Below are 25,238 nucleotides of genomic sequence, written 5' to 3' on the forward strand. Positions count from 1 at the left end.
TGTCCCAAGAAGTAGGAGAAACCTTACTGAGCCTAGGTTTAGGAGAGCTGAGCAATTAGCTGAGCAAGCTGACTTCTGCTCAGACTATGATATGGAGGTAGAAAAAGCAGGAAAAGGTTAAGGGAAAAAGCTACACTCTGTGCAGACCTGTCCCTGACATTATCAGAAGGCTGAGAACATTTGAGCAACCCGTTAGAGCCAAGGTTAGAGAGAAACTTGCTGGTGTGTGGAAAACCCTTCCCCCACCTTCTCAGAGGGGGAGTGGTTATCCACAGGATATAACGTGGCTTCTGAGAACAGGAAAGGGGCACACAAGAGAGAAGCAGACGGGAGAGTGGGAAGCCGAGGAGAGGCAGTTCCTCTCAGACTGTCCCATGCTAGAGACAGAAGAGTTGCCTCCTGTCTGGAATACTGGGGAACAGTCAGAAGGAGAAGCCATGGAGGTACAGGAAAAGCTACTTAGGAGCTGACACACAGCCAACAGCTATGGAAACGCAGTAAGCAAGAGAATGTGGGTTTTGACTGTTTATTCTTCTATGCTGCCAGCTAAACTGTTGCCTGTGTAAAGCCAGTCTGAAATCTCTCCTGGAAAGCCACGTTTGGAGGTTTTCTGTAAAGAAGGAAGGTGTGTATTACTGACAAGCCATTTGTGAATGTATTTCCTGAATGGTGAAGCAAGCTAGGAGATCTTGTTGTCACTGCACAGCTGTGCCTGATAATTGCAGTAGCGTTTTGCAAAGGAAACGTACTGAGGTTTTGATCAGTACAGGATTTTTGTGTGTGATATGAACTGCATAGTGAAACTTTACTTGCTTGAACATTATTGCTTTGGTGAAGAGGACTGTGATGCTTACCTGATTAAAGTCCAGAGGCAGAGGACTGAATATCATTTAGTTTGGGTTCAAGCACAAACTTACTGAGTGCATTATCAGAACTGTTTTGTTATAAATTCATGCAATGCGAGTTCATCCTGAGTTACAAGGTTGAAGTCTGTATTTTTTGGATTTATTCAACCAGTGGTGGAAAAAAACTATTTTTGTTTTGGCCATTTCTGACAGTTTCTGTTTACCTTGCCTGCGCATGAGACTGATACTGTGCCTGAAGTTAAACCTGGGGGATCCCTTGGTGGTAAGGGACACGCTGGATCTGAGTTTTGGTCCCGGTCCCGCGTGCTTGCTGCGCCTTACAGGAGCGTGGGTGTGACAACTGGCAAAAAATGAAGATCATCTGGAGGACAACCACAAGGAAGAAATGAGAGACACAGTGGCAAGTTTTGGAAACAGCGGAGAGAACCCACAAGAAGACGAGTCCGGTGCAAGCCAATGCCAGAATGTGGGAAGATGGAAGTGCACAGAGGACACGGACCTACTGCTGGAGAGATGGTCATACACCAGGGACACGGATCTGCAGCCAGACAGGCAAGAGAAGATAGTGAGGACAGCATTCGTCGTGGGGGACTCCATCATCAGACAAGTCGACAGCCACGTAGCGGGAGGAAGACTGGATCGGCTGGTGACCTGCCTACCGGGAGCCAAGGTAGAAGACATAGTGAGCCACATCGACAGGATCATCAACAGCATGGAAGAATAAGATACCGCGGTGGTGATCCATGTGGAGACGATCAACGTGAGCAACAGGAACTTCAGCAGGGAAGTACTGAAGGACCAGTTCCGGATGCTAGGAAGGAAGCTGAATACCAGAACGCAGAGGGTAGCATTCTCAGAGATCTTGCTAGTACGCAGGGCTGATGAGAAGAGGCAGATGGAGCAACAAGTAGTCAACGCATGGATATGGCGCTGGTGTGAGGAAGAAAGATTCCACTTTCTGCGCAACTGGATGACATTCTGAGGGAAGAGCAAGCTATTCAGGAAGGATGGACTCCACCTCAGCGGAGATGGAATGAGGGTACTTGCAAACAACATCAAGAGAGAAATTGAGAAGTTTTTAAACTAGGAAGAAGGGGAAAGCCAACAGTTAACCAAGAGTCGATGGTTCGTGAACCGGTATACCCAGAGAATACCATGCAAGAAGATAGCAGGGAAGACTCATCAGATTTGCCTGTTTCTGCTTTAAAGCATTACACAGACTTGCCCCCAAATACATTACTGACCTTTTCTCCTTCTCAACCAACAGACACAAGAGAAGTTCACATTCCAACTTCGTTTCCCCCCCAGTGAGAGGTTGCAAACTGAAAAAACACCATGAATTCCTTCTCTCACACCAAGCAGCATCATGGGGTAAAGACCTAGAACAATTATTTTCGCCCTCTACATATGAGGAATTTAGGAAACGTCTAAAAACACACCTGTTCCTAAAACATCTTGACAACTGATCCACTTATCTCTTTCCTCAATAGCGACCTACTGTCCTTTTGATCACTTTTCTACTCAACAATGAATTTCCTGTCTAATTACTTCTCTTTCCTCTTCCCCTCTTGAAGTCAGTCAATTTGTACCTTTGCTTAATCTTTTGTAAACCGCATAGAACTTCACGGTATTGCAGTATATAAGCTGTTATTATTATTATTATTATCAGATCATAGGCAAGACAGAAATCCAGATGGATTGAAAAGGACACAAGAGGGAAGGAAATGCTTTTAGTCCAGTTTGTCACTTTAGTGTCCATACCATATATATTCAGTTTATTTATCAATTGCCTTTGCGGCACCATGTTGAAAGTTTTGCTACAGTCCAATCTGTGAGGGACTGGGCAGAGTGAAGACCTCGGTGCAGATCTTTGAAGATTGTTCTCCAGGGCAGCTGAGGCTAGAGATAAAACAGGCATGGGCTGAGAGTGGGCTTGAGGAGGAACGTTTAGATTCTGACTTGCATGGAGGGGGCTGTTGGAATCACAGAGGATTATTCTGCTGCATGGTGGGGTTGCTGGACTTGCGGAGGAAGATTCTGCTACTTGGGAGGGCTGCTGAACTCATGGGGGGAGTCTGCTGCTCGGGACTGGTCTAGGGGCTGAGTGGAAGGGGCTGGAGCTGGACCTAGTCTAGGGGCTGCCCAACTCCTACAATCTTTTCCACGTCCTCTCCATCCCCACCCCCCCTGCCGCTCAAGTCCCCCCTTCCATTGTAACTCTATCTTTCCTGCCATGAGTAGCACCACAAACTTGCCCACATTGGTGTTGGCCCTCCCTCTAACATCAACATGGCAAATGAGGTTCAACGTGGATAAGTGTAAAGTGATGCATGTAGGAAACAAAAATCTCATGCATAAATACAGGATGTCGAAACGGTACTTGGAGAGACCTCCCAGGAAAGAAACTTGGGAGTTATGATTGACAAGTCAATGAAGCCATTCATGCAATGTGCGGTGGCAGCGAAAATGGCAAACAGAATACTAGGAATGATAAAGAAGGGGATCATGAACAGATAGGAGAAGGTTATCATGCCACTGTACCGGCCATGGTGCGCCCTCACCTGGAGTACTGTATCCAACACTGGTCGCCGTACATGAAGAAGGACACGGTACTACTTGATAGGGTCCAGAGAAGAGCGACTAAGATGGTTAAGGGCTGGAGGAGATGCCGTACAGTGAAAGATTAGAGAAACTGGGCCTTTTCTCCCTCGAACAGAGGAGATTGAGAGAGGACATGATCGAAACATTCAAGGTACTGAAGGGAATAGACTTAGTAGATAAGGACAAGTTGTTCACCCTCTCCAAGGTAGGGAAACGAGAGGTCACTCTCTAAAATTGAAAGGGGATAGATTCCGTACGAACGTAAAGAAGTTCTTCTTCACTCAGAGGGTGGTAGAAAACTGGAACGCTCTTCTGGAGTCTGTCATAGGGGAAAACATCCTCCAGCGATTCAAGACAAAGTTAGACAAGTTCCTGCTGAACTGGAACATGCTTAGGTAGGGCTAGTCTCAGCAGGGCCGCCATCAGGACAGTACTACCAGTCCTGCATTCAGGGGCTCGGAGCTGACTGGGGGCCTGGGCTCCCCCAGGGTCCTCCTAGGCCACCATAGCACAAATTCCTGTATTATGCTTCTGCTGTGCACAACAATAAACACTGCTGTCATACTTTTTTTTGTCCCCTGCCGATTTCCTGATAGCACCCCCCCGGACAAAAGTGTGGGGGGGAAGGGGTGCATGGGGGGGCCCAATAGGATTGCTCAGTAAGGGGCCCAGAAATTTCTGATGGCGGCCCTGAGTCTCAGGGCACTGATCATTGATCAGAGGGCCGCCGCATGAGCGGACTGCTGGGCATGGTGGACCCCTGGTCTGACCCAGCAGCGGCAATTCTTATGTCCTAGGCACAGAAGTGACAGCAGAAGGAGAAGAGATAGAGATATGGTGGGAGGAAATGAAGGCGTGTAGTGGGGAAGGAGCGTGGGTGGAGGTGGCAGAGAGAAGGAACAGGTGTTGGCCCCTCACCAAGACAATGACCCTTGGCGGACTGCCCCCCCCTACTAGCCACTGAGTGGAAGGCAGATGTAGACTAGAGCTGGACTTGGTCTGGGGGTTGAGTGGAAGACAGATGGGGGCTGAGTGGAAAGGAGATAGGGGTTGGAGCTGGATCTGGTCTTGGGGGGACAAGTGGAAGGGAGATAGGGGCTGGAGCTAGAATGGAAAGAGGTGCTGAATCCATATGGCTGGGGCTGGAAGGGACAGAGGGACAGGACCTACAGGGTGCTAGAATGTTGTGTGGAAAGGAAGGGAGAGAGGTGCTGGACCCATGCTAGGGGTGACTGGAGCTGGAGGAAAGGGAGAGAGATGTTGGACTTGCAGGGAGAGGAGAGAGAAGGGAAGGGAAAGAGAAGATGCTGAACCAAGGGGATGAACTACTGAAGCCAGCAAAGGGAGGGAGAAAAGACACTATTCGGTAATAATGTGGCTTGTTCAGTTTTCTCAGTGGAGGGGATATTGGTGGCTCACCGGTTGAGCTGTTGCCTCTACAGCCAGTGCTGCTTCCTGTGACCCTGGGCAAGTCACTTAATCCTCCTGGCCCCATTCCCTTGTTGATCTATGTTAGAAAATGACAATTGTACAGAAAAACATCTTTATAAAATTTAATAAGTTCAATACAAAATCATAACTATTCAAGACAGTTTGCAGGGACAGGGGCTGAGCTCTCAGGGATAGGGACACATTTTCCCCCACATCATTCTTTAACTCTAACAACCTCCCAGTCTTGGTTCTCCCTGTGCAGGATCCCTTGTTGGCGGGAATCTCCTCCCTCAGGATTAGAAAGGAATTGGGGAGGAGCTGAGAAAGCTGGTGATGTCATAAGGGAGGGGGTGGAGCTTTACAACAAAGGCTCTGCCCCTTCTAGTGCTGATTGGTCAGAAAGGTTCCTGGGGCGGGAAGAGGAGGCAGAAAGGAGGAGGAGTTTCAGCTCCATCTGGTGCTCATTACTTAGAATTTCTCTGGGAGCTGAACTTTCTGCTTAACAAAGGAAAGAGTCGTCCATCTTGTGCTGAAGACTCAAGTGCTCAGTTTCTTCTCACTCCAAGAACCAACCTGGTCTAGAGGAAGAGCCCCAAATGTCCAAAGCCCAGAGGGAAATGGCTGCAGGAGCTTCTGCTCAGGTAGGTCTCCCCCTCCCCCACTTTTCCTGACAGGGATGGGGGAGGGGACTTGGAATGCCATCACCACACTCCAAGGGGGCAATGGAGGGTTAAGGAGCAGCCCTGGGCTTCCATTCAGCCTCTCCTCACCTCATGGTCCAACACTCATTCATTCAAATGTGATTCTGTCCCTTATTCATCTTCTAAGCGAGTTTCAGATAAAATATAATGGGAATAAAACCACCAGTAACAACGTATCTAATGTAGAACATATGGGACTAAAGTAAAGGAAGATGGGGAGGAAATGCAATTAATATAGGAGAGACCAAAGGCTGCATTTTGACTGGTAGGAACTAGAGGAAGATTGAAATGTCAAATGGCAGATTCCTATGGGGAGAAAAGTCAGATTGCTGAATTGGCTTCGTGGGAGCCCTGAATGGAGAATGCAAATGATCACTCTGCTTCAAATGGAGCCCCCTCAGATCAGGGATTGGACTTCTTTAAGAGAACTTTGGGGATTCTTTGACCCCACGGGGACAGAGTTGTCTATTGAACATGTAACTTGTATTGTTTGTACCATAATAAAAAGATTATTCTCATAAATGGCTCTTAAGAAGGCCTTTGAAGCCGTTTAGATTATTTTCTTCTCTTACTGAAGCTGGAAGGATATTCCAAAGCTCAGAAGAGATTTTGTCGCAGAGAGGAAACAGTAAGTAATCTGCGATCTGAAGATCTAAGGAGACGGGACATTTTTCAATGAATTGAGCAGATTTAGTTTGCATCATTTTAAGTTATTAATGAATTTTTTCATGAAATCCTATGTTATTACATTTTACTTGATAAGTTCCACGTTTAGATCACTTGGCAACACATCCATGCTCCATATGTACGCCTCCCCCAACTTATGTGTATCATTTTATACAATAATGGCAGAAGGCGTTGAGTGTCTTCCTGGTTTGTGTTTCAGATTCAGGTGAAGTTTGAGGACATCGCTGTCTCTTTCTCCCAGGAGGAATGGGAATATTTAGATGAAGGGCAGAAGAAGCTTTACAGGGAGGTGATGAAGGAGAATTATGAGACTCTGATCTCCCTAGGTAAGGACTAAAATAATCAACTAATAGGAGACATCTTTCTCTACTTCTTTTGCTCCAGAAACCTCCAAGTGTGATCAGGATCTCTCTGTACTAACCTCTATCTTAAGCTGACAATACGAGGGCTCATAAGATTATCTTGTGTGTCCTGCAAGTTTTCTCCCTTTGAAATCAGAGACAGATTATTCTCTGTTTCTTGAAGAAGAGCTAAAATGCAGGGTCAGAGTAGCCCAAATGGTCAGAACCTGGCTGCAGAAGATTACATTGTACCTGGAAGCAGTCTTTGGGACCAGCGAAATCACTGCACAAATTAAGGTGCTGTGGTCATCGATCTGTGTGTGCTCACCCTATAACATTGTCTGACACTGAACTGCTCCAAGAGCTGCAGAATTGTCTCCAGGATCACCATGTGATAAGAGGAATACAAGAAATCCTCAAAATCCTCACCAACTTCTCTTTCTATGTATTAGAGCAGGGTCTCTCAAATTGTGTGCCACGAGAGATTCCAACAATTTTACTTTATTTTTAAAAATTCCTTTCGTAAATATACACTAGAATAAATGACATGTACATTGTACATTGCGTACAGAAGAGTCTGTTAGTATCTGTGTGCCCAGACAAACATAATTTTTTGGCTTGATTAGTCCTTGAAAACTAATGGCAAGAATTTTTAATGTATTAGTTTTCCTAACTTGAGCAACAAAGCAATCAAAGTTTTACCATTTGGATCTTCTTACCTCTGCGAACTTAGATGTTCACCTTACAGAAATCGAAAAAAAGAGAACGACTGCAGATGGTGGATGATGAAATACGAGTTTGCTTGTCGACTATCAAGCCGTGTTTTGAGTTAATTCACACTCAAAACCAAGCAGTAAACACATCCATCGCATTGATTAGCAATTGTATGTATTTTAGTTTCACTATTGTTACAATTACTCATGCATAGCTTAAAGAACTTTAAATCAATAACTCAAATTACATTTTTTGTTGATTTTGCAATTTTATAATTTAAATTTTAATGTGTTGTGAAAAACATTTGGTTCATTTAGTGTGCCGGAACTAAAAGAAAGTTTTAGACACTGTATTAGAGAGAAAAACTTCAGGTCAGGCCCTTAAAAATTGTGTCCCCCGCCCTCCCCAGGATCAGTCTTGGTTGCTCCTCTTCCGCACATCTTCTGTATGCTGATAATTTGGCTCCTGCATAACAGCAGCTTTTGGAGAATTTACAATATTCTCTAGAGAGAAACATTAAGATAATTACACAATTCCAACTTATAGTACAATCCCTAATTCTAGGACTGCTGGACTACTGCAACATCCTCTTCCTTCCATGCCCTGTTACTATGACTAGACAACTTCAAACAATCCAAAATACAGCTTTGAGACTCATCTACTCATTGAGAAAACATGACCATATCACAGAAGCCTACATCAACTCACATTGGCTACCAATCCAGGAAAGAATACAATTTAAATTCTACCCTAAACGGAGACAGCCCATCTTACCTGAACAACCGCCTCATCCAAGCATCCACTACCAGATACAGAAAAACGCACTCCCCATTCATACCTCCCCCGATCAAGGAAGTAAAACGATCACAACTACATGACGGCCTCCTAGCCACTCAAGCCGCAAGACTGGACAACCTGATCTCCAACCTTCTGACGACCACCCCAGACTTCAAGACATTCAGAAAAGAAATAAAAACTATACTTTTCAAGAAATTCCTGAAGCAGCCATAACATCACGTTCTCTTAATAACTCTAAAATTGACAACTGATCTATTCTTTACTTCACTAGTAACAACAATAGTGCTTCCATTGTCACCCCCTTTTAATTCTTTTGCAAGCCGCCTTACCCTTAACAACCCGAGAAATGTTAAAAGATCTACTACTTACCTCTCTAGTTAATCAATAATTCTCCCATTGTAACCCCCGTTTTATTAATCTTTTGTAAGCCGCCTTGAACCGCAAGGTAATGGCGGAATAGAAATCCCTAATGTAATGTAATAATTTTGGTCACCTGTGATAGGACCAATAAATAATATGGACCTAGAGAGTGGCACAATTAACGGCAGCATGGCCTGCTCTGAACTGCCAAAATGATGAACTCGTCCAGTATTGAATATCTGACTCCTAAAGGAAAAAACTTCAAACAGATTACTAGGTTTATAGAAACATAGAAATGGTAGATAAAGGCCAAATGGCCCATCCAGTCTGCGTATTCACAGCATCCTCTATCTCCTCCTCTCTCTGATAAATCCCACATGCCTCTCCCACGCCTTTTTTTTGTCTGTTTTCATGTGAACCACCAAGAACTTTGGATAGCGTGGTATAGAAATATAGAAATAAATAAATATTTGACCCTTACCCTGGAATTGTCTGGTGTTGTATCTTGCTGATAGGTTCTTCATAGTGTCATTCAAGAACAGAAGAAAATCTCATGCCTTCTTTATATTTCCGGTTGTGAAAGTCAGAAATATCACGAGCACACTCTTTCATATAAAGCAGCCTATTACGATAAAGATTTCCATCCACTGCTACTTCAATCCAGCTCTTATGAACATTTTAGAAAACAACTGAAAACCTTTCCTCTTTCAAAATTTCTGACTAATTAGTCTCTTTGCATTCTTCACATTAGAACATGTATGTTTTTTAACATAATTTTTTGTTAACCGCATCGAACTCATGGTTATGCGGTCTAAAAATCCGCTGTTCTGTTGAACCAGGTTATTCCTCTTTCCTTCTGTGAGGAGTAGTGGATTTGGCCTAAGACTCTCTGAGGAAAGGACCACCTTGAGCACAGCTGAGGTTCAGGAGATTTAACCAAGGCAACTTCTGGTTTCACAGTAGACAAACAGATAACTTGGCTACAAAGCATATTTCTTAGAAAGAGAATATATTTCCACCACTATGTCACTCAGACTGGAATTGGTATTAAGCCAAATAGATTCCTAACCTCAGAGCCAAGAATAAATATAAGGGAATCACAGCTCTTTTGGAGGTGAGTAGGCAGGAGCTAGTCGTGTCTCACTTAGGCTCTCTGCCTGCTTTTACATTTTTAAACATTTGTAGAGCAAGTTTTTCACTGGCATCTAAAAATCACATACAAAGGGGCTATTTTAAGCTCTAATGGTTTGTCAAGCTGTATCTGCTGTACACTACCTTGGGTGAATCTCTTCATAAAGACAATTAATACATCCCAATAAATAAATAAAATTCATCATAGCTGATCTTTTGAACCTGCTGCATATTTTTCTGTGAATAAAAGGGAAGTATAACTGAGTTTTCATGTTTATTCCTGGAAACAGGCTCTGTAAGGATAAGTCCTGATCTGTTATCGTGGATTAAACAAGATGAAGAGCCAAATATCCAGGATCCCCAGGAGTCAGGAGAGAGAGAAGTTAGACATTCAGACACGGGTGAGTAACAAAAACTCTACAGAATGATATGGGCTTTAGTAATAATAACGCTATACAGAATAAGAGGAGGTATTACGGAGTACTGGTGAGCAATAACTACAGTATATGGAGGTCTTAGAGTACAGCTGAGTAATAATAACTATAGAGAGTAAAACCAATGACTTATCTGTACGGAGGCCAACAGCGTGTCAGATTTTAAGAGAAAATGGGATATTCACGTGGGTCAATAGGGGAGTAAAAGTCAGGGAGTGGGTCATTGGTATGGGCAGACTCGGTGAGCTATAGCCCTTTTCTGCCGTCAATTTCTATGTTTCTATGTTTCTAAAGCAGTATATAAGGCCTCACAAGTGGATGATGTCATCTGATTGGAAAAAGTTTAAAAAGCCACAGAAGTTTGTAGAGCTTTCATGAGCTGCAGACCTTGAATCTCTAATTCCTTAGCAACAGCAGCAGATGAATCCAGAGACTAGTGAGATAGCACACATCTACCAGCAGGTGGAGATAGAGAGACTGATTAATAGGTGTCCCTCTTGGATGTAACCCCTCCTGTTCTTCAGTATTCTATATCTCCAGCAGGCAGATGGTTGCCGTTCCACTGGCTCCTGGATTTTTTGCTGTGTTTGCCCTGTGATTCTCCTGTTGGGAACTGCTCTTCAGTGAGATAGGGGTGTCTGGCTGAGCGGTGATGACTTTGTGGATTACACCTGGGCCCCCCCCAGGTCCCTTCCCCACCCTCCCCTCAGAGGACGTGAAGTGTGTCTGTATCTCTGGTTGCTTTTCTTTTTCGATCCACAAAAAAGGTTAATCAAAAAAGCCAAACAGCTAAATGGTCATAAACTAGAGTGACCAAAATATTTTGGTTTACATGAAGGAAAATGATCTCAGATATGCCACTCCTGCGAATTATATTGTTATAACCCACATATGGATTAGTGGCGTGGTTTTCTTTCATTGATCTATAAAACCTTCATGTTAAACCTAGAAAATGATGTAGAGACGTGTGTACTTCGATATTTTTCAAATAGTCATAAAATAGCTGAGATAATGAGAAATAACTGGGAAATTATGAAGATTAATCCCTTATTTGAGGATAAGAACCTCAGAATCGCATTTTCAAGAAATTCTAATCTCAAAGAAATTCTATGTCCTTCCAATATTCGACCAACTGGACCATCAAAGAAAAACATCATTGGTCATTTTAAATGTCAATCATGTACCATATGCGAAATTACACTGCAAACCAAAGTTTTCATAAACCCACAAGATAATAAACAATACAGATTGAGACACTTTACAAACTGTAAGAGTCAGTTTGTAATCTACATAATCATCTGTCCATGCAATCTGCTATATATAGGTATGACTACGAGGGATTTAAAAACCAGGATTTGTGAACACAAATCAAATCTTAAACGTAACAGAAGTGCAGAGGTTATTGTTGAACACTGTACTACAGTGAAACACACTTTTAAAGATCTGCGCGTTTTAGCCATAGACCATGAACCCAGACTATTGCGAGGTGGTGATCGAGTAAAAAGATTACAACAGCGTGAACTCAGATGGATCTATAGGCTTAATAGTATTCATCCCTTTGGTCTTAATACAGCAACAGATTGGTCAGTGTTTATTTAAACCGTATGCTGTTCTCACATGGTAGTCGTTCTGATATCCAATCAGAGTGCTTGAATGGCTTATGCCGATTGCGCATGTACCGGCGTCTTGTGCTTATAAGCGCCATTTTCTAATACAGGATTGTATGACAACAACCTGAGAGACAAATATTTAAAGTAAGTACGTTACTTGCAAATGAATATAAGGTTTTATATATATATTTATTATATTAATACCTGTTTTTTATGCTTTTTCCCAGCCCGTAATTACAAAATCCCTGATGAAGCCGTATGTCACGGCGAAACGGGCTCCCGTTGGTTATTTACTGTGGGAGATAAAGCTCCTTATCTTGTAAAACCACTACACAAGATAAGTGTTATTTTGATATGTCTCTGCTATAATCTGCGTACATGCACTACTTTGCTGCTCTTCTCATTGCTCTTTTGCATAAGAGACGTTCTAGCTGGTTTAAATTTTCCAGTGTAGAATTTAGCTGCTATCTCATTTTTTTGCGAGTTTGCACAGTTATAATTATTGCCTATTTGCACAAATAGTGTTTCTGTATATTTGCACTATTATGTTGCTTTTTCTGTGTTTCAGTGACTTGCATTATCTCGTTGGCGTTTATCTATACGAGAGTTTTCTCTATTGATGATAAATTAGCTGCTTTTTTGCAATTTTGCACAGTTATGAGAATTGCTTATTTGCACAAATAGATGTATGCTTATTGCACTTTTTTTGAAAATATTTTTTGCTAAATTTGCACAAAGAAAAAGAAAAAAGAAAAAAAGTTAAAAATATTTTTGTAAATTTAAATATTAAGAGTAATTGTTAAACTTCGATAATCCAGACAAAACCAGTCTTAGGTTTAACATGAAGGTTTTATAGATCAATGAAAGAAAACCACGCCACTAATCCATATGTGGGTTATAACAATATAATTCGCAGGAGTGGCATATCTGAGATCATTTTCCTTCATGTAAACCAAAATATTTTGGTCACTCTAGTTTATGACCATTTAGCTGTTTGGCTTTTTTGATTAACCTTTTTTGTGGATCCATTTAGTTATTGGTTAATTTAGTTCTCTAATTTATCATACTTGATTTTCAACCATTGAGAACATGGCTGAGAGCAATTGGACTAATGCTACTCTTACATTTACTGATCAGAAAATACTTGATATCCTTAGTACACCTTCCATGTTTGAACAGCAAATTCAGGTTAATAATACTGACGATTGGTCTCAGTTGTTTAATCTTTCAAAAAATATTTCTAGAATAGATCTCAATAGTCTTTTTTTGGTAGAATACTGTAAGGCTCAAAGAATACCGAGAGGACTTAGGGTTAATATCAGCCCACAAATCTTTAAAGATGACAATTTCTTTATTGAACAGTGGAATAAAATACTAAACAAATGTTCCCTTGATATTATGGTACTTATTATTGAAAAAAGTAGACAAGTTGTTAAAGATTTAACAAAACAGAAAGAAGAACAACTTTTAACTCTGAAGACTAAATCAGTTCAGAATGTATACGATAATCAAATAAAAGTTATGGATGAAAATATTGAGAAATTTAAAGAAAATCTTAAAAGAAATAAATTACGAAAATTTCAGCGGGATGAAAAGGACTATAAAGAAAATAAGGTATACTGGTGGACTAGTAATTCCATAGTTGAAAAAGATCAAGTAACTAATACGTCTACTATGAGGGGAGGGTCTCCTAATTCCAGCAACTCAAGTTCTTCTAGTAGATCATCTTCCTCTAAGAGTAATGGATCAGGGAATTTTTTATCCAGAAGGAACCCTCAAAAAAGAAGAGGAAGAGGAAACAACAGATGGAATCAAAGAGGTCGACCAGTTACAAGATCTCAACAACAACAATACCCATAGCAAATGACACCTCCTTATCACGGTCCAGTGCCAGTACTAATGTCATGATTCCACAAGTTGAGTCTATTATTATTAATCTTTCGGATAGAAATTTGACATCAATAGAAGAACAGGTACTCAATAGTGGTTTATCTTTTGTTCCATCAAAAAAGTTTGATTATTTTCAATTTAATATTGATCTCGAAAGATTTATTAGAAAATTAAACATTAAAATGTTCTTTCACATACAACCAACTTTGAGTAGTAGAGCTATTATGAGACCACATTCGAATTGGTCCCCACCAGGTCCGATGGATAATGTCTTGACTGTATTCAAACATAAAACCCTAAGAGATATTGAAGCTTTTAATTTTAAAGAACAAAAAAGCTACAATAATCTAAATGCATTAGAAAGAAAGGCATTAAATGATTTAATACATGACCAAACTATAATCATTAAAAAAGCAGACAAAGGTGGAGCTGTTGTTATTCAAAACAAAGTGGACTATGTGGAAGAAGCTCTAAGACAGCTAGGAGATAAAACCACTTATAGATTAATAAAAATGGATCCAACAAAAAGACTGCAGAAGAAAATTAAAAGACTCATTAAAGAGGGCACGGACGCTGGTTTTCTTACATCCAGAGATGCACGATTCTTATATGCATCTAATCCACTAGTTCCAGTAATCTACTTTTTACCAAAAGTACATAAGAGACTTGACCATCCACCAGGCCGTCCTATTATTTCATCAAACAACTCTTTATTGGAACCTTTAAGTAAATTTGTGGACTTTTTTCTGAAAGATCTAGTCAGTACTAGTGAGTCATTCATAAAAGATACAGCACATTTTTTGGATATTTTATCCTCTGTTCAAAAGATGAGTTTTCCTTTTGTCATGGTAACTCTAGACGTTATATCACTTTATACAGTTATCCCTCAAGATTCGGCTATTCAAATTGTTAAAGAAGCACTTCTCTCTACTCAGCGACCGTTTTTGATCCCTCCGGATTTCTTGCTTCAATTAACTATCTTGGCTTTGAAAGAGAATTTTTTCTTGTTTAATAATGACATGTATCTACAATTATCTGGTGTAGCGATGGGGGCTACGTTTGCCCCCTCCATCGCTAACCTTTACATGATGGACTTTGAGAAAACGTGGATCAGGAATTCCCCTTTCAGTGAAAAAATATATTCGTGGCACAGATACATCGACGATATATTTTTGCTATGGCTGGGTGATGAAAAAGAACTCCGTGCATTCCACACTTGGCTAGGCTCTTGCGATGAAAACATTCAGTTTACTATAACTTACTCTAAAGAATCTATTCACTTTTTGGATGTCGATATTATACAGACTAAGGATTCTTTTGTAACTAAAGTTTTCACTAAAGCTACTGATAAGAACACGTTTTTAAAATTCAATAGCTGTCATCCCAGAAAATTAAAAGAAAGCCTCCCATTCTCTCAAATGTTACGAATAAGAAGAAATTGTACTGAAATTAAAGAATACAACAGACAATCTAAAAGTCTACAAAGTAAATTTATTTCTAGAGGGTATCCAAAGAATATTACAGAAAATGCAAGACGTCGTGCAAAATTTGTCAATAGAGAACATCTTCTAGATCCCGAAAGGAAAAATATTCTAGAAAATGATGTAGAGACGTGTGTACTTCGATATTTTTCAAATAGTCATAAAATAGCTGAGATAATGAGAAATAACTGGGAAATTATGAAGATTAATCCCTTATTTGAGGATAAGAACCTCAGAATCGCATTTTCAAGAAATTCTAATCTCAAAGAAATTCTATGTCCTTCCAATATTCGACCAACTGGACCATCAAAGAAAAACATCATTGGTCATTTTAAATGTCAATCATGTACCATATGCGAAATTACACTGCAAACCAAAGTTTTCATAAACCCACAAGATAATAAACAATACAGATTGAGACACTTTACAAACTGTAAGAGTCAGTTTGTAATCTACATAATCATCTGTCCATGCAATCTGCTATATATAGGTATGACTACGAGGGATTTAAAAACCAGGATTTGTGAACACAAATCAAATCTTAAACGTAACAGAAGTGCAGAGGTTATTGTTGAACACTGTACTACAATGAAACACACTTTTAAAGATCTGCGCGTTTTAGCCATAGACCATGAACCCAGACTATTGCGAGGTGGTGATCGAGTAAAAAGATTACAACAGCGTGAACTCAGATGGATCTATAGGCTTAATAGTATTCATCCCTTTGGTCTTAATACAGCAACAGATTGGTCAGTGTTTATTTAAACCGTATGCTGTTCTCACATGGTAGTCGTTCTGATATCCAATCAGAGTGCTTGAATGGCTTATGCCGATTGCGCATGTACCGGCGTCTTGTGCTTATAAGCGCCATTTTCTAATACAGGATTGTATGACAACAACCTGAGAGACAAATATTTAAAGTAAGTACGTTACTTGCAAATGAATATAAGGTTTTATATATATATTTATTATATTAATACCTGTTTTTTATGCTTTTTCCCAGCCCGTAATTACAAAATCCCTGATGAAGCCGTATGTCACGGCGAAACGGGCTCCCGTTGGTTATTTACTGTGGGAGATAAAGCTCCTTATCTTGTAAAACCACTACACAAGATAAGTGTTATTTTGATATGTCTCTGCTATAATCTGCGTACATGCACTACTTTGCTGCTCTTCTCATTGCTCTTTTGCATAAGAGACGTTCTAGCTGGTCTAAATTTTCCAGTGTAGAATTTAGCTGCTATCTCATTTTTTTGCGAGTTTGCACAGTTATAATTATTGCCTATTTGCACAAATAGTGTTTCTGTATATTTGCACTATTATGTTGCTTTTTCTGTGTTTCAGTGACTTGCATTATCTCGTTGGCGTTTATCTATACGAGAGTTTTCTCTATTGATGATAAATTAGCTGCTTTTTTGCAATTTTGCACAGTTATGAGAATTGCTTATTTGCACAAATAGATGTATGCTTATTGCACTTTTTTTGAAAATATTTTTTGCTAAATTTGCACAAAGAAAAAGAAAAAAGAAAAAAAGTTAAAAATATTTTTGTAAATTTAAATATTAAGAGTAATTGTTAAACTTCGATAATCCAGACAAAACCAGTCTTAGGTTTAACATGAAGGTTTTATAGATCAATGAAAGAAAACCACGCCACTAATCCATATGTGGGTTATAACAATATAATTCGCAGGAGTGGCATATCTGAGATCATTTTCCTTCATGTAAACCAAAATATTTTGGTCACTCTAGTTTATGACCATTTAGCTGTTTGGCTTTTTTGATTAACCTTTTTTGTGGATCCATTTAGTTATTGGTTAATTTAGTTCTCTAATTTATCATACTTGCTTTTCTTTTTCCCCATACAAAAACCTCCCCCCAGAGAGTAGCGTGTGAGTAGCAGTGATATACTGACAGTATACAGGCTGCAAGGTCGGGAGCCCCGCTCCAGCAGGGCGTGTGAGCTCCGCTCCAGCAGGGCATGTGAGTACGACTCCGCCCATCCCCCGATCCAGCGGGGAACAATTTAAAAAAGGCAGCAGCGGGTGCAGGAGCTCTTTTCTCCCGCACCGAAACCAGCGGGACAGCGGCAAGGTCGAGAGCCCCGCTCCAGCAGGGCATGTGAACACGACTCCGCCCATCCCCTGATCCAGCGGGAATCACTTTAAAAAAGGCAGCAGCAGGAATGGCGTGCAGCCGTTCGGCGCTCCGGCTAAGGCACGGCAAAGGCGCGTGTGCCATAGCATGCGCCTTTGTGAAGAGACTGAGCGGAGAGACGAAAAGTCTGAGAATGAACAGAAAGACTGATACCAAAGCCACCTGATAAGTATAACAACTTGTTTTAGCTCTTAAAAAAAAAATCTAACAATATATAATACTATTAGTGGGTAGAATGTACTAGATGAAATTAGTGAGTAGAATGTACTAGACCAGAAATTAGTAGGTAGAATGTACTAGACCAGAAACTCTATATCCTCACTGAACTATGTGTGCATTTATTTTCTAACCAATTGAGCAGCATAATAAGGGAAGCATAATCTATTTGTTTGAACGTCAAAAGTCTGACTAATGTTTGTTTGAACTAAAAATCTGACTAGTGAACTATTATCCTAGGACAAGCAGGCAGCATATTCTTAACTGATGGGTGACGGCACCGACACAGCCCCGGTATGGACAATTTTAGAGTGATTGCACTCTAAGAACTTAGAAAGTTCTAGTTAGGCCGCATCGCGCATGCGTGAGTGCCTTCCCGCCCGACGGAGGCGGGCAGTCCCCAGTTTCTTAGTTTCCGCGGAGCTAAGAAGACGCTTTTTTTCAACGGCCGTTGAAAGACTTTTTCTCTTGCCTTCCCGCTCCTGCGTTTTTGTCTTGGAAGCTTCTCTTCCTTTTTCTTTCTGTCTTGTTTCTTGTCTCTTAAAAAAAACAAAACAAAAGAAATGTTCTTTTTTTTCTTTTTTTCGGCTTGCCCTGGCGGGGCCTGTTGCCACGATCGAAGCCTCAGCCTTCAATTTAGTGGAGGCCGTCTTTACCTTCATGTCCCCTCAGCCAGGATTTAAAAAGTGCCAACGGTGTGCGCACCCCATCTCTTTGACTGACCCGCACAATTGGTGTCTCCAGTGCCTGGGTCTGGATCATAGGGCTTCCTCCTGCACCTGTTGTGCTACTCTTAAAAAGCGCACCTTGAAAAATCGACAGATTCAACAAAAACTTCTGTTCGGAGCCGTGATGGCTGATCCCTCGGCATCCACACCGACGTTGGCGGCTTCTAAGCCGGCACCCACTTCATCAACGCCGCACAGCGTCGCACCTTTCAGGTAAGCCGGCTAAGAAGCCTTCCTCCTCCTTGGAGCGCCCTCCGGACGCTATGGCAGAGAGTCCAGTCCTGCCGACCTCGTGGCGCCCCCGTAAACGCTCCGCCCCTATAGAGGTGAGTGCATCCTCCTCGGCCTCCTCATCCTCTGGGCGTCGAGCGGCACCGCAGGTACCGCAGAAAAAGAACGATACCGGTGCCTTCCTTGGATGACCGTATTGCGGCTGTCCTTCAAGTCCAACTTAAAGAGCAAGTACAGCAGCTCCTCCCTGCTCTGTTGACACCGAACCTTCCAGTTCCGGTCCGGTCTGAGCCTCCAGTACCGGCCATGGAACAGCCGCTATTGTCGGCTTCTGCTCTATCGGTACCGGTCCACTGCCTCATCGGTCTCCATGCCGGTCTTGTCTGCGGAACCAAGAGGCCTCCATTGTGCTGTTCAAATGACCGAACCTGCACTGATATCTGATCACTCCCGGCACCGGCAACCTATTACTTCCCTGGGTACCACATCTTTGCGATCCGGAAAGTCGGTACGCAAAACCCGGCATACTGAACCTTCGACACCGGACTCCCGGGGTTGCGGTTCTCAGATACGGGATCCTGATCTTTGGGATGACTCCGAAGAGCCTTTGATGTCTGATGACGAGGTTTCTTCAGCTGAAGAAGACCCCTCTGTGCGGGAATCTTCTTCTAAACCTGACCAATCCTCCTTTACAACTTTTTTAAAAGAGATGTGTCATTCTCTTTCTATTCCTTTGGAGGCTGAATCTAAAAAGTCTAAGGCATTTCTTGAAGCTTTAGACTTTGATCACCCTCCCAAGGAATTTCTCAAATTACCCTCCATGATATTCTACGAGAGACTTTCTATAAAAACTTGGAGACACCTTTAACCATCCCTGGTGCCCCTCGCAAATTAGACACTTTATACAAGGTTATTCCCATTCCAGGCTTTGACAAGCCTCAACTCCTGCATGAATCCTTACTCGTGGAATCCACTTTGAAAAAGACTGCGGGCTCTAGTGTTTATTCTTCTGTCCCTCCTGGCTAGAGGGTAAGGCCATGGATAAGTTGGCAAGCGTCTCTATCAAAATGCTATGCTAGCCAATCGCTCAGGTAATTATGCCTTTCATTTCTCATTTTACCTGAAGCATCTTATCCAACAACTGTCTTCTTTTGAGAAATATCTCCCTGATCGGAAGCTTCCCTTATTTCACCAATACACTTCTAGTTTATTGCAGCTTCGCAAGTTCATGGTGCGTTCGATTTATGACACCTTCAAACTCACTTCTAGGGCTACGGCAATGGCTGTTGCTATGAGACGTCTGGCTTGGCTTCGAGTCTCAGAACTTGATGTCAACCACCAGGACCGCCTTGCCAATGCTCTGTGCTTACGTGACGAGTTGTTTGGTGACTCTATGGGTTCTACCACTCAAAAGCTGTCTGCACATGAGACTAGGTGGAACACATTGCTGAGAAACAAAAAGAAGCCTCCACCTCCTCGTCCTTTTCGTCAGCAGTCCTCTTACCAATGTCAATACTCTGCTCGTCCTCTTCCTCCTTCTCAGCAGCAACTTCGGTGTCAACGTCAACAGCAACGCCAACAACCTCGTGCTCAACAGCAGCAATCAGTAAAACCACCTGCACCACCTAAGCCCACTCAACCCTTTTGACTTCCTTCTCCAGGACATAGCCAGTCTTCCTCCATCCTTGCTTCTGCCTCAACTATTGGAGGACATCTCTCCATTTTCCTCAGCCGTTGGGAACTCATCACTTCAGATCAGTGGGTTCTAAACATCATTCGCCACGGCTATTCTCTCAGTTTCCAGACTCTTCCCTCCTACAGTCCTCCAAAAGAGTCTGCTTTGAACACCTCTCTCTTCTCTCTACTTCTTTGGGAGGTTCAATCCCTTCTTCTTCTGAACGCCATAGAAGAAGTTCCTCTAGATCAAAAGGGGCAGGGATTTTACTCCCGCTATTTTCTGGTCCCCAAAAAAACCAGAGAACTCCGACCCATATTAGATCTCAGGGATCTCAACAAATGTTTGGTCAAAGAGAAGTTCAAAATGCTCTCTCTAGCCACACTTTATCCTCTTTTCTCTCAGAACAACTGGCTATGCTCCCTCGATCTCAAAGAAGCCTACACCCACATACCGATCAATCTGGCCTCCAGACAGTATCTCCGGTTCATGATCAATTGCTGCCATTACCAGTACAAAGTGTTACATAGAAATAGGGGAGGAAGTGACGTTATCCTAGTGAATGGCTGCCTGATTTGGGAGCTCCGTAGTGGCAGAAGAGAAAAAGAGCTTTTAAGCTTCCAGCGCGGTTTCGTTTTCGGTGCAAGATCGCTCGTCGGTTGCCGTGGTAATGGCGACGCGGAAGAAACTGGACAAGTTTAAATATATTGGCGAGGCTGATGAAAAATCGGCGAGTGAGGTGCAGGGAGGAGCGGGAGACATGCACAAAATGGCAGCGGGGCCCGCAATGCCGGCGGAGCTGGCTGAGGCTGGGGACGAGGAGCTTCCGGCGGAGCCTGGTGGGACAGCACACAAATCATTTCATACATGGTTTCGGGAGCTGAAGGAAGAAATGGTTGGAATACGTGTGGATGTGAAAGCTGCATTAGCAGAACTTTGAGCGGATGTAGGTGAGCTGGGGGCCCGAGTATCGGCTTCAGAGGACCACGTGGAAGCGTTGTCTGCATCGGTGTCGGGAGTCAAAGAGTCATCGGCTCGCCTCTTCTCAGAGTTGCAGGATTTACAGGCGCAAGTGGAAGATCTTGAGAATAGATCGTGCCGCTGTAATTTGCGATTCAAAGGCATACCGGAGAGGGAGGCGTATCGCGACTGCAAACATGTGGTGAGAGAGTTTTGTCGCAGCCTGCTTGGAATGGATGGTGCTGAGGTACCTAGCGAGATTCACCTACAGAGGGCACATCGGAGCTTGGGTCCAGTGAGAGGTCCTGGCTTCAAAGATATCATTGCCTGCTTTGCAGATTATGCTCTCAAAGAGCGGGTTTTGCAGATGGCTAGGTGCCATCCCCGTTACCGTTGGAATGAGCTGGAGGTGGGAGTATACCAAGATTTGGCCTGGTCTACACTACAGAAGGGCAGAGCATTTAAAGAGGTCACCCAAGCGCTTCGGGATGGGGGCCACAAGTATCGCTGGCTTTTCCCCTTTGGTGTCTGGATTACAGTAAATGGGAGGTCTCGGAAAGTGACTACTGTAATGGAAGCCTGGTCTGCTATGAAAGAGCTGGGGTGCGTGAACATTCCTGAGCCTGTGCCCGCGCCGGAATCGGCTAGTACATCGGGACTCCAAGGAGCTTGGTCCACTGTCTTGCGCTCTGGAAAGTGTACGGCTAAATTGGGAACCTGATGTTTACCCTATACTACTCTGCTGATTGTTTGAACTGTTTGACTGGGAGCTTCACTGGGTGGTGTGATGACTCCGGTCTTAATTTTGTATTGGACTATGCAATTGTTGCTGTTTCTTACTAGCCTTTATTGTTGCTTGTCCTGTTATATTTCTTGGTTTTGTTTTGGACTTAAGGGGAGCAGCTTGGGCTAGTCACCTGGGGTAACTTTCACTTTCTGTGGACTGGCTGGTCCTTCGTTGAGGGGGTCAGCTTCTGGCAGGGGAGGTGGGGGGGAATGCATGTAAACTTCTAACTATAGGATCATGGAATGTGAATGGTTTGAACAGTCCGGGTAAACGGAGTATAGTGTATTGTGAATTGAATAGATTAAAATGGGATATCTGTATGCTTCAAGAAACCCATTTGAGGCCCAGAGGGGTTTTGAGGTCCCCTCACTTTGACCAAGTATGGACTCATCAAAGTGCACAGTCTGCTAAAAAGGTGGGAGGACTGGCAATTCTTATCCGTAAGGGTTTGGGTTTTACTGTTCTGAAGGTATATAGGGATTCTGGGGGAAGGTGTCTAGCATTGCAGGGTACTTTGCAGGGCCGTCTCATCACTGTGATTAATGTTTATGGTCCTAACGGGGGTCAGGCGGCCTTTTATGGCTCCCTTAAAGAAGATTTGGTCAATTTTGCAGGGGGGTCAGTATATTTGGGTGGGGATTTCAATCTCACGCCTGATGTGGTGCTTGATCACTCTCAGGGAGGACTTCGACCATCTTCGCGAGCTTCTCGCAAAGCTTTTCTTGACTTGATGTCCTCCCTGGGCTTGATTGATGGTTGGCGCTTGCACCACCCTACTCAGCGGTCATATACACATTATTCTTCTGTTCATTGTTCCTATGCTAGGATTGATAGTCTTTGGACCCATCGTAATCAGTGGGGGGGGAATCAGGGCCGCTGAAATTGAAGCTATATATATCTCTGATCATGCCCGTCTGGATAGCTTGTGAGGGCTATTGGGATGGGGGGTGCAATCGGGCCTTTTGGAGGCTTAATGAATCATTGTTAAAGCATACGGAGGTGGCCAGCGAGGTGGAAGAGGCTATTAATAATTATCTGCATGACAATGATAATGGCATGGTTGGTGACTCCACTTTGTGGGATGCTCTTAAAGCTGTAATTCGAGGGGTCTTCATTAAATGGGGGGCCCGCCTTAAGAGGAAGCGGGAGCGCAGGGTTGTATCCCTTCGGGAGAGTTTGATTTCCCTGGGGAGGCAGCACCAGCGTTCTCCTGACCCAGAGGTATTCGCACAGCTTTTGAGAGTGCAACATGAACTTTCTCTTCTACAGATGGAGGATATTGACTATGAATATAGTAATAAAGCTGGCTCGCGACTCGCTCGGTACATTAAATTGAAACAGGCCCGAACCGCTATTACTCGGATTAAGGATGTGGAGGGGAAGATGCAGTGTACTGATGGGGCTATTAAGAAGGTTTTTCTTTCCTTTTACACCAAATTATATGGGAAAGTGGAAGGGGTACAATCGGAGTCTATCAAAGCATATTTAGATAAAGTGACTTTACCACACCTGGGGGACTCTGATATAGCTTATCTTAATAGTCCTGTTTCCTTGGGGGAGGTGCTAGGGGTTATTGCCCAATTGAAATTGGGAAGGTCCCCGGGTTTGGATGGGTACACCAGTAGTTTTTACAAACAGTATCGAGACGTTCTAGCTCCTTTATTGGTACGGGTTATTAATGGGGTGCGGGGAGGTAATATGCTACCGCCATCGATGGGAGACGCGGGTATTTCTATATTGCTTAAACCAGGGAGAGACCCTGATAGTTGTGGTGCGTATCGGCCCATTTCATTATTGAATACCGATGCAAAAATTTTGGCAAAGGTTTTGGCCCTCCGGTTGGGGAAGTGCTTGCCTACCCTGATTCATATGGACCAGTCGGGGTTTATTCAGCGACGTCAAGTTAGTGACAACATTCGAAGAACGTTGCATCTTATTTGGGAGGCACAGAAGACTTTGGATAAGGTAGCTCTCTTAGCAGTTGATGTGGAGAAAGCTTTTGATCAGGTGGGCTGGGACTTTTTATGGCAGATAATGGAGCGGATGGGGTGTGGTGATTTCTTTTTGGCATGGGTGCGGGCGTTTTATCGGTCTCAGAGGGTGACTATTAGAGTGAATGGGGGTTATACGGATTTTTTTTCGATTGAACGGGGTACACGGCAGGGCTGCCCTCTCTCCCCGCTCCTGTTTGCGATGTCTATTGAGCCCTTGGCCATTCGCATACGAGAGCATCCGGATTTGAGAGGCGTTTGGATTGGTGCCCAGGAACACCGACTTGCGTTGTTTGCTGATGATGTTTTGTTATATGTGCGGGATCCTGAATTGTCCCTTCCTATCTTGTTAGACATTTTTGAAGAATATGGTTTGGAGTCCGGTTTTACTGTCAATAAGGATAAATCTGAGCTATTGGGAATCACCTTGACTGCTGATGATATACGGGGTTTATCAGGGAAATTTCCGTTTCGTTGGGCTTCTAGGGCGCTTAAATATTTGGGGATTTCTATTTCTCGGGACCTTTCTCAGCTTTACACTTTGAATTATACTCCTATAGTTAGGCAGATTAGGGTGGATTTGCAGCGGTGGTCAGGGTTGTGGCTGTCTTGGTGGGGGAGGATTGCGGTAACTAAAATGAATATTCTACCTCGTTTATTGTTTCTTTTTCAAACATTACCTATACCGGTCCCTTCTGTGGTGTTGAAAGAACTTCATGCCTTATTCTTTAAGTTTATTTGGAAGGGGAAACCGCCTCTGATTTCTCGCCAGTGTATGTGGTTGCCTCGTGGGTCTGGGGGGCGAGCGCTTCCTAATTTGTTCTGGTATTATAGGGCGGCGCAGTTGAGACTCTTGTTGGATTGGGATATAGCTGAACAAAAACGTGTTGTCCAATTGGAACAGCAACTAATGGGTAATCAGGTTTTACGATTCTTACTTTGGTCTTCTTTATCAGAGAGGGTGGTTTTCAGAACTTTGAGTAATCCTATTTTGAATCACCTATTGAAGATATGGTGCGAGACGCGGAAGAGATGGGGAGCAGGGATGGTGCCTTCCCTTTTGGGGGTGTTGTGTGATGAACCCTTATTCCCGGTGGGTGGGGAGAGCTCGGTTTTTTTGCGCTGGGAGTGTCTAGGACTCCGGACATTTGGCGATGTCCTCCATAAGGGGATCTTGGTATCCTATGAGGCTTTTCAGAGGAGTAATGCTTTACCTCAGGGGGATTTCTTGGCTTACTCCCAAACCCGACATTTTATTCACTCGCAGGGCTGGACTGGGGAATCAATTAAATCTATGGCTCCCTTAGAACATCTGTGGCTTACACTTCGTAGTTTGCCCAAGCCCATTTCAGTTCTCTATCAATATTTTCGGGGCTCGGTTACCTTTCAACCTAAATATAAAGACATTTGGGAACGGGACTTGGGGTGTTCCTTTTCGGAGAGGGAATG

The 25,238-nt window shown here is 43.0% G+C and overlaps 1 protein-coding gene across 4 annotated transcripts in view; it reads left to right on the forward strand.

The window, feature by feature from the left end:
• The first annotated feature begins 333 nt into the window (after positions 1-333).
• LOC117354636 (oocyte zinc finger protein XlCOF6-like) overlaps positions 334-25,238 on the forward strand; it is a 149,501-nt gene continuing 124,596 nt past the window's right edge. The window contains exons 1-3 of one of the 4 annotated variants that reach the window (XM_033932461.1): positions 334-497; positions 6,486-6,612; positions 9,921-10,031. In XM_033932461.1, the coding sequence (XP_033788352.1) occupies positions 6,579-6,612; positions 9,921-10,031 (145 nt within the window). In that variant the 5' untranslated portion in view covers positions 334-497; positions 6,486-6,578. Of the gene's footprint in view, positions 498-528; positions 626-5,277; positions 5,540-6,485; positions 6,613-9,920; positions 10,032-25,238 lie in introns of those variants that run through there. The other 3 variants (XM_033932462.1, XM_033932463.1, XM_033932458.1) reach the window with 3 other exon arrangements.

Source organism: Geotrypetes seraphini, chromosome 2 (assembly GCF_902459505.1).
Source record: "Geotrypetes seraphini chromosome 2, aGeoSer1.1, whole genome shotgun sequence".
Taxonomy (NCBI): domain Eukaryota; kingdom Metazoa; phylum Chordata; class Amphibia; order Gymnophiona; family Dermophiidae; genus Geotrypetes; species Geotrypetes seraphini.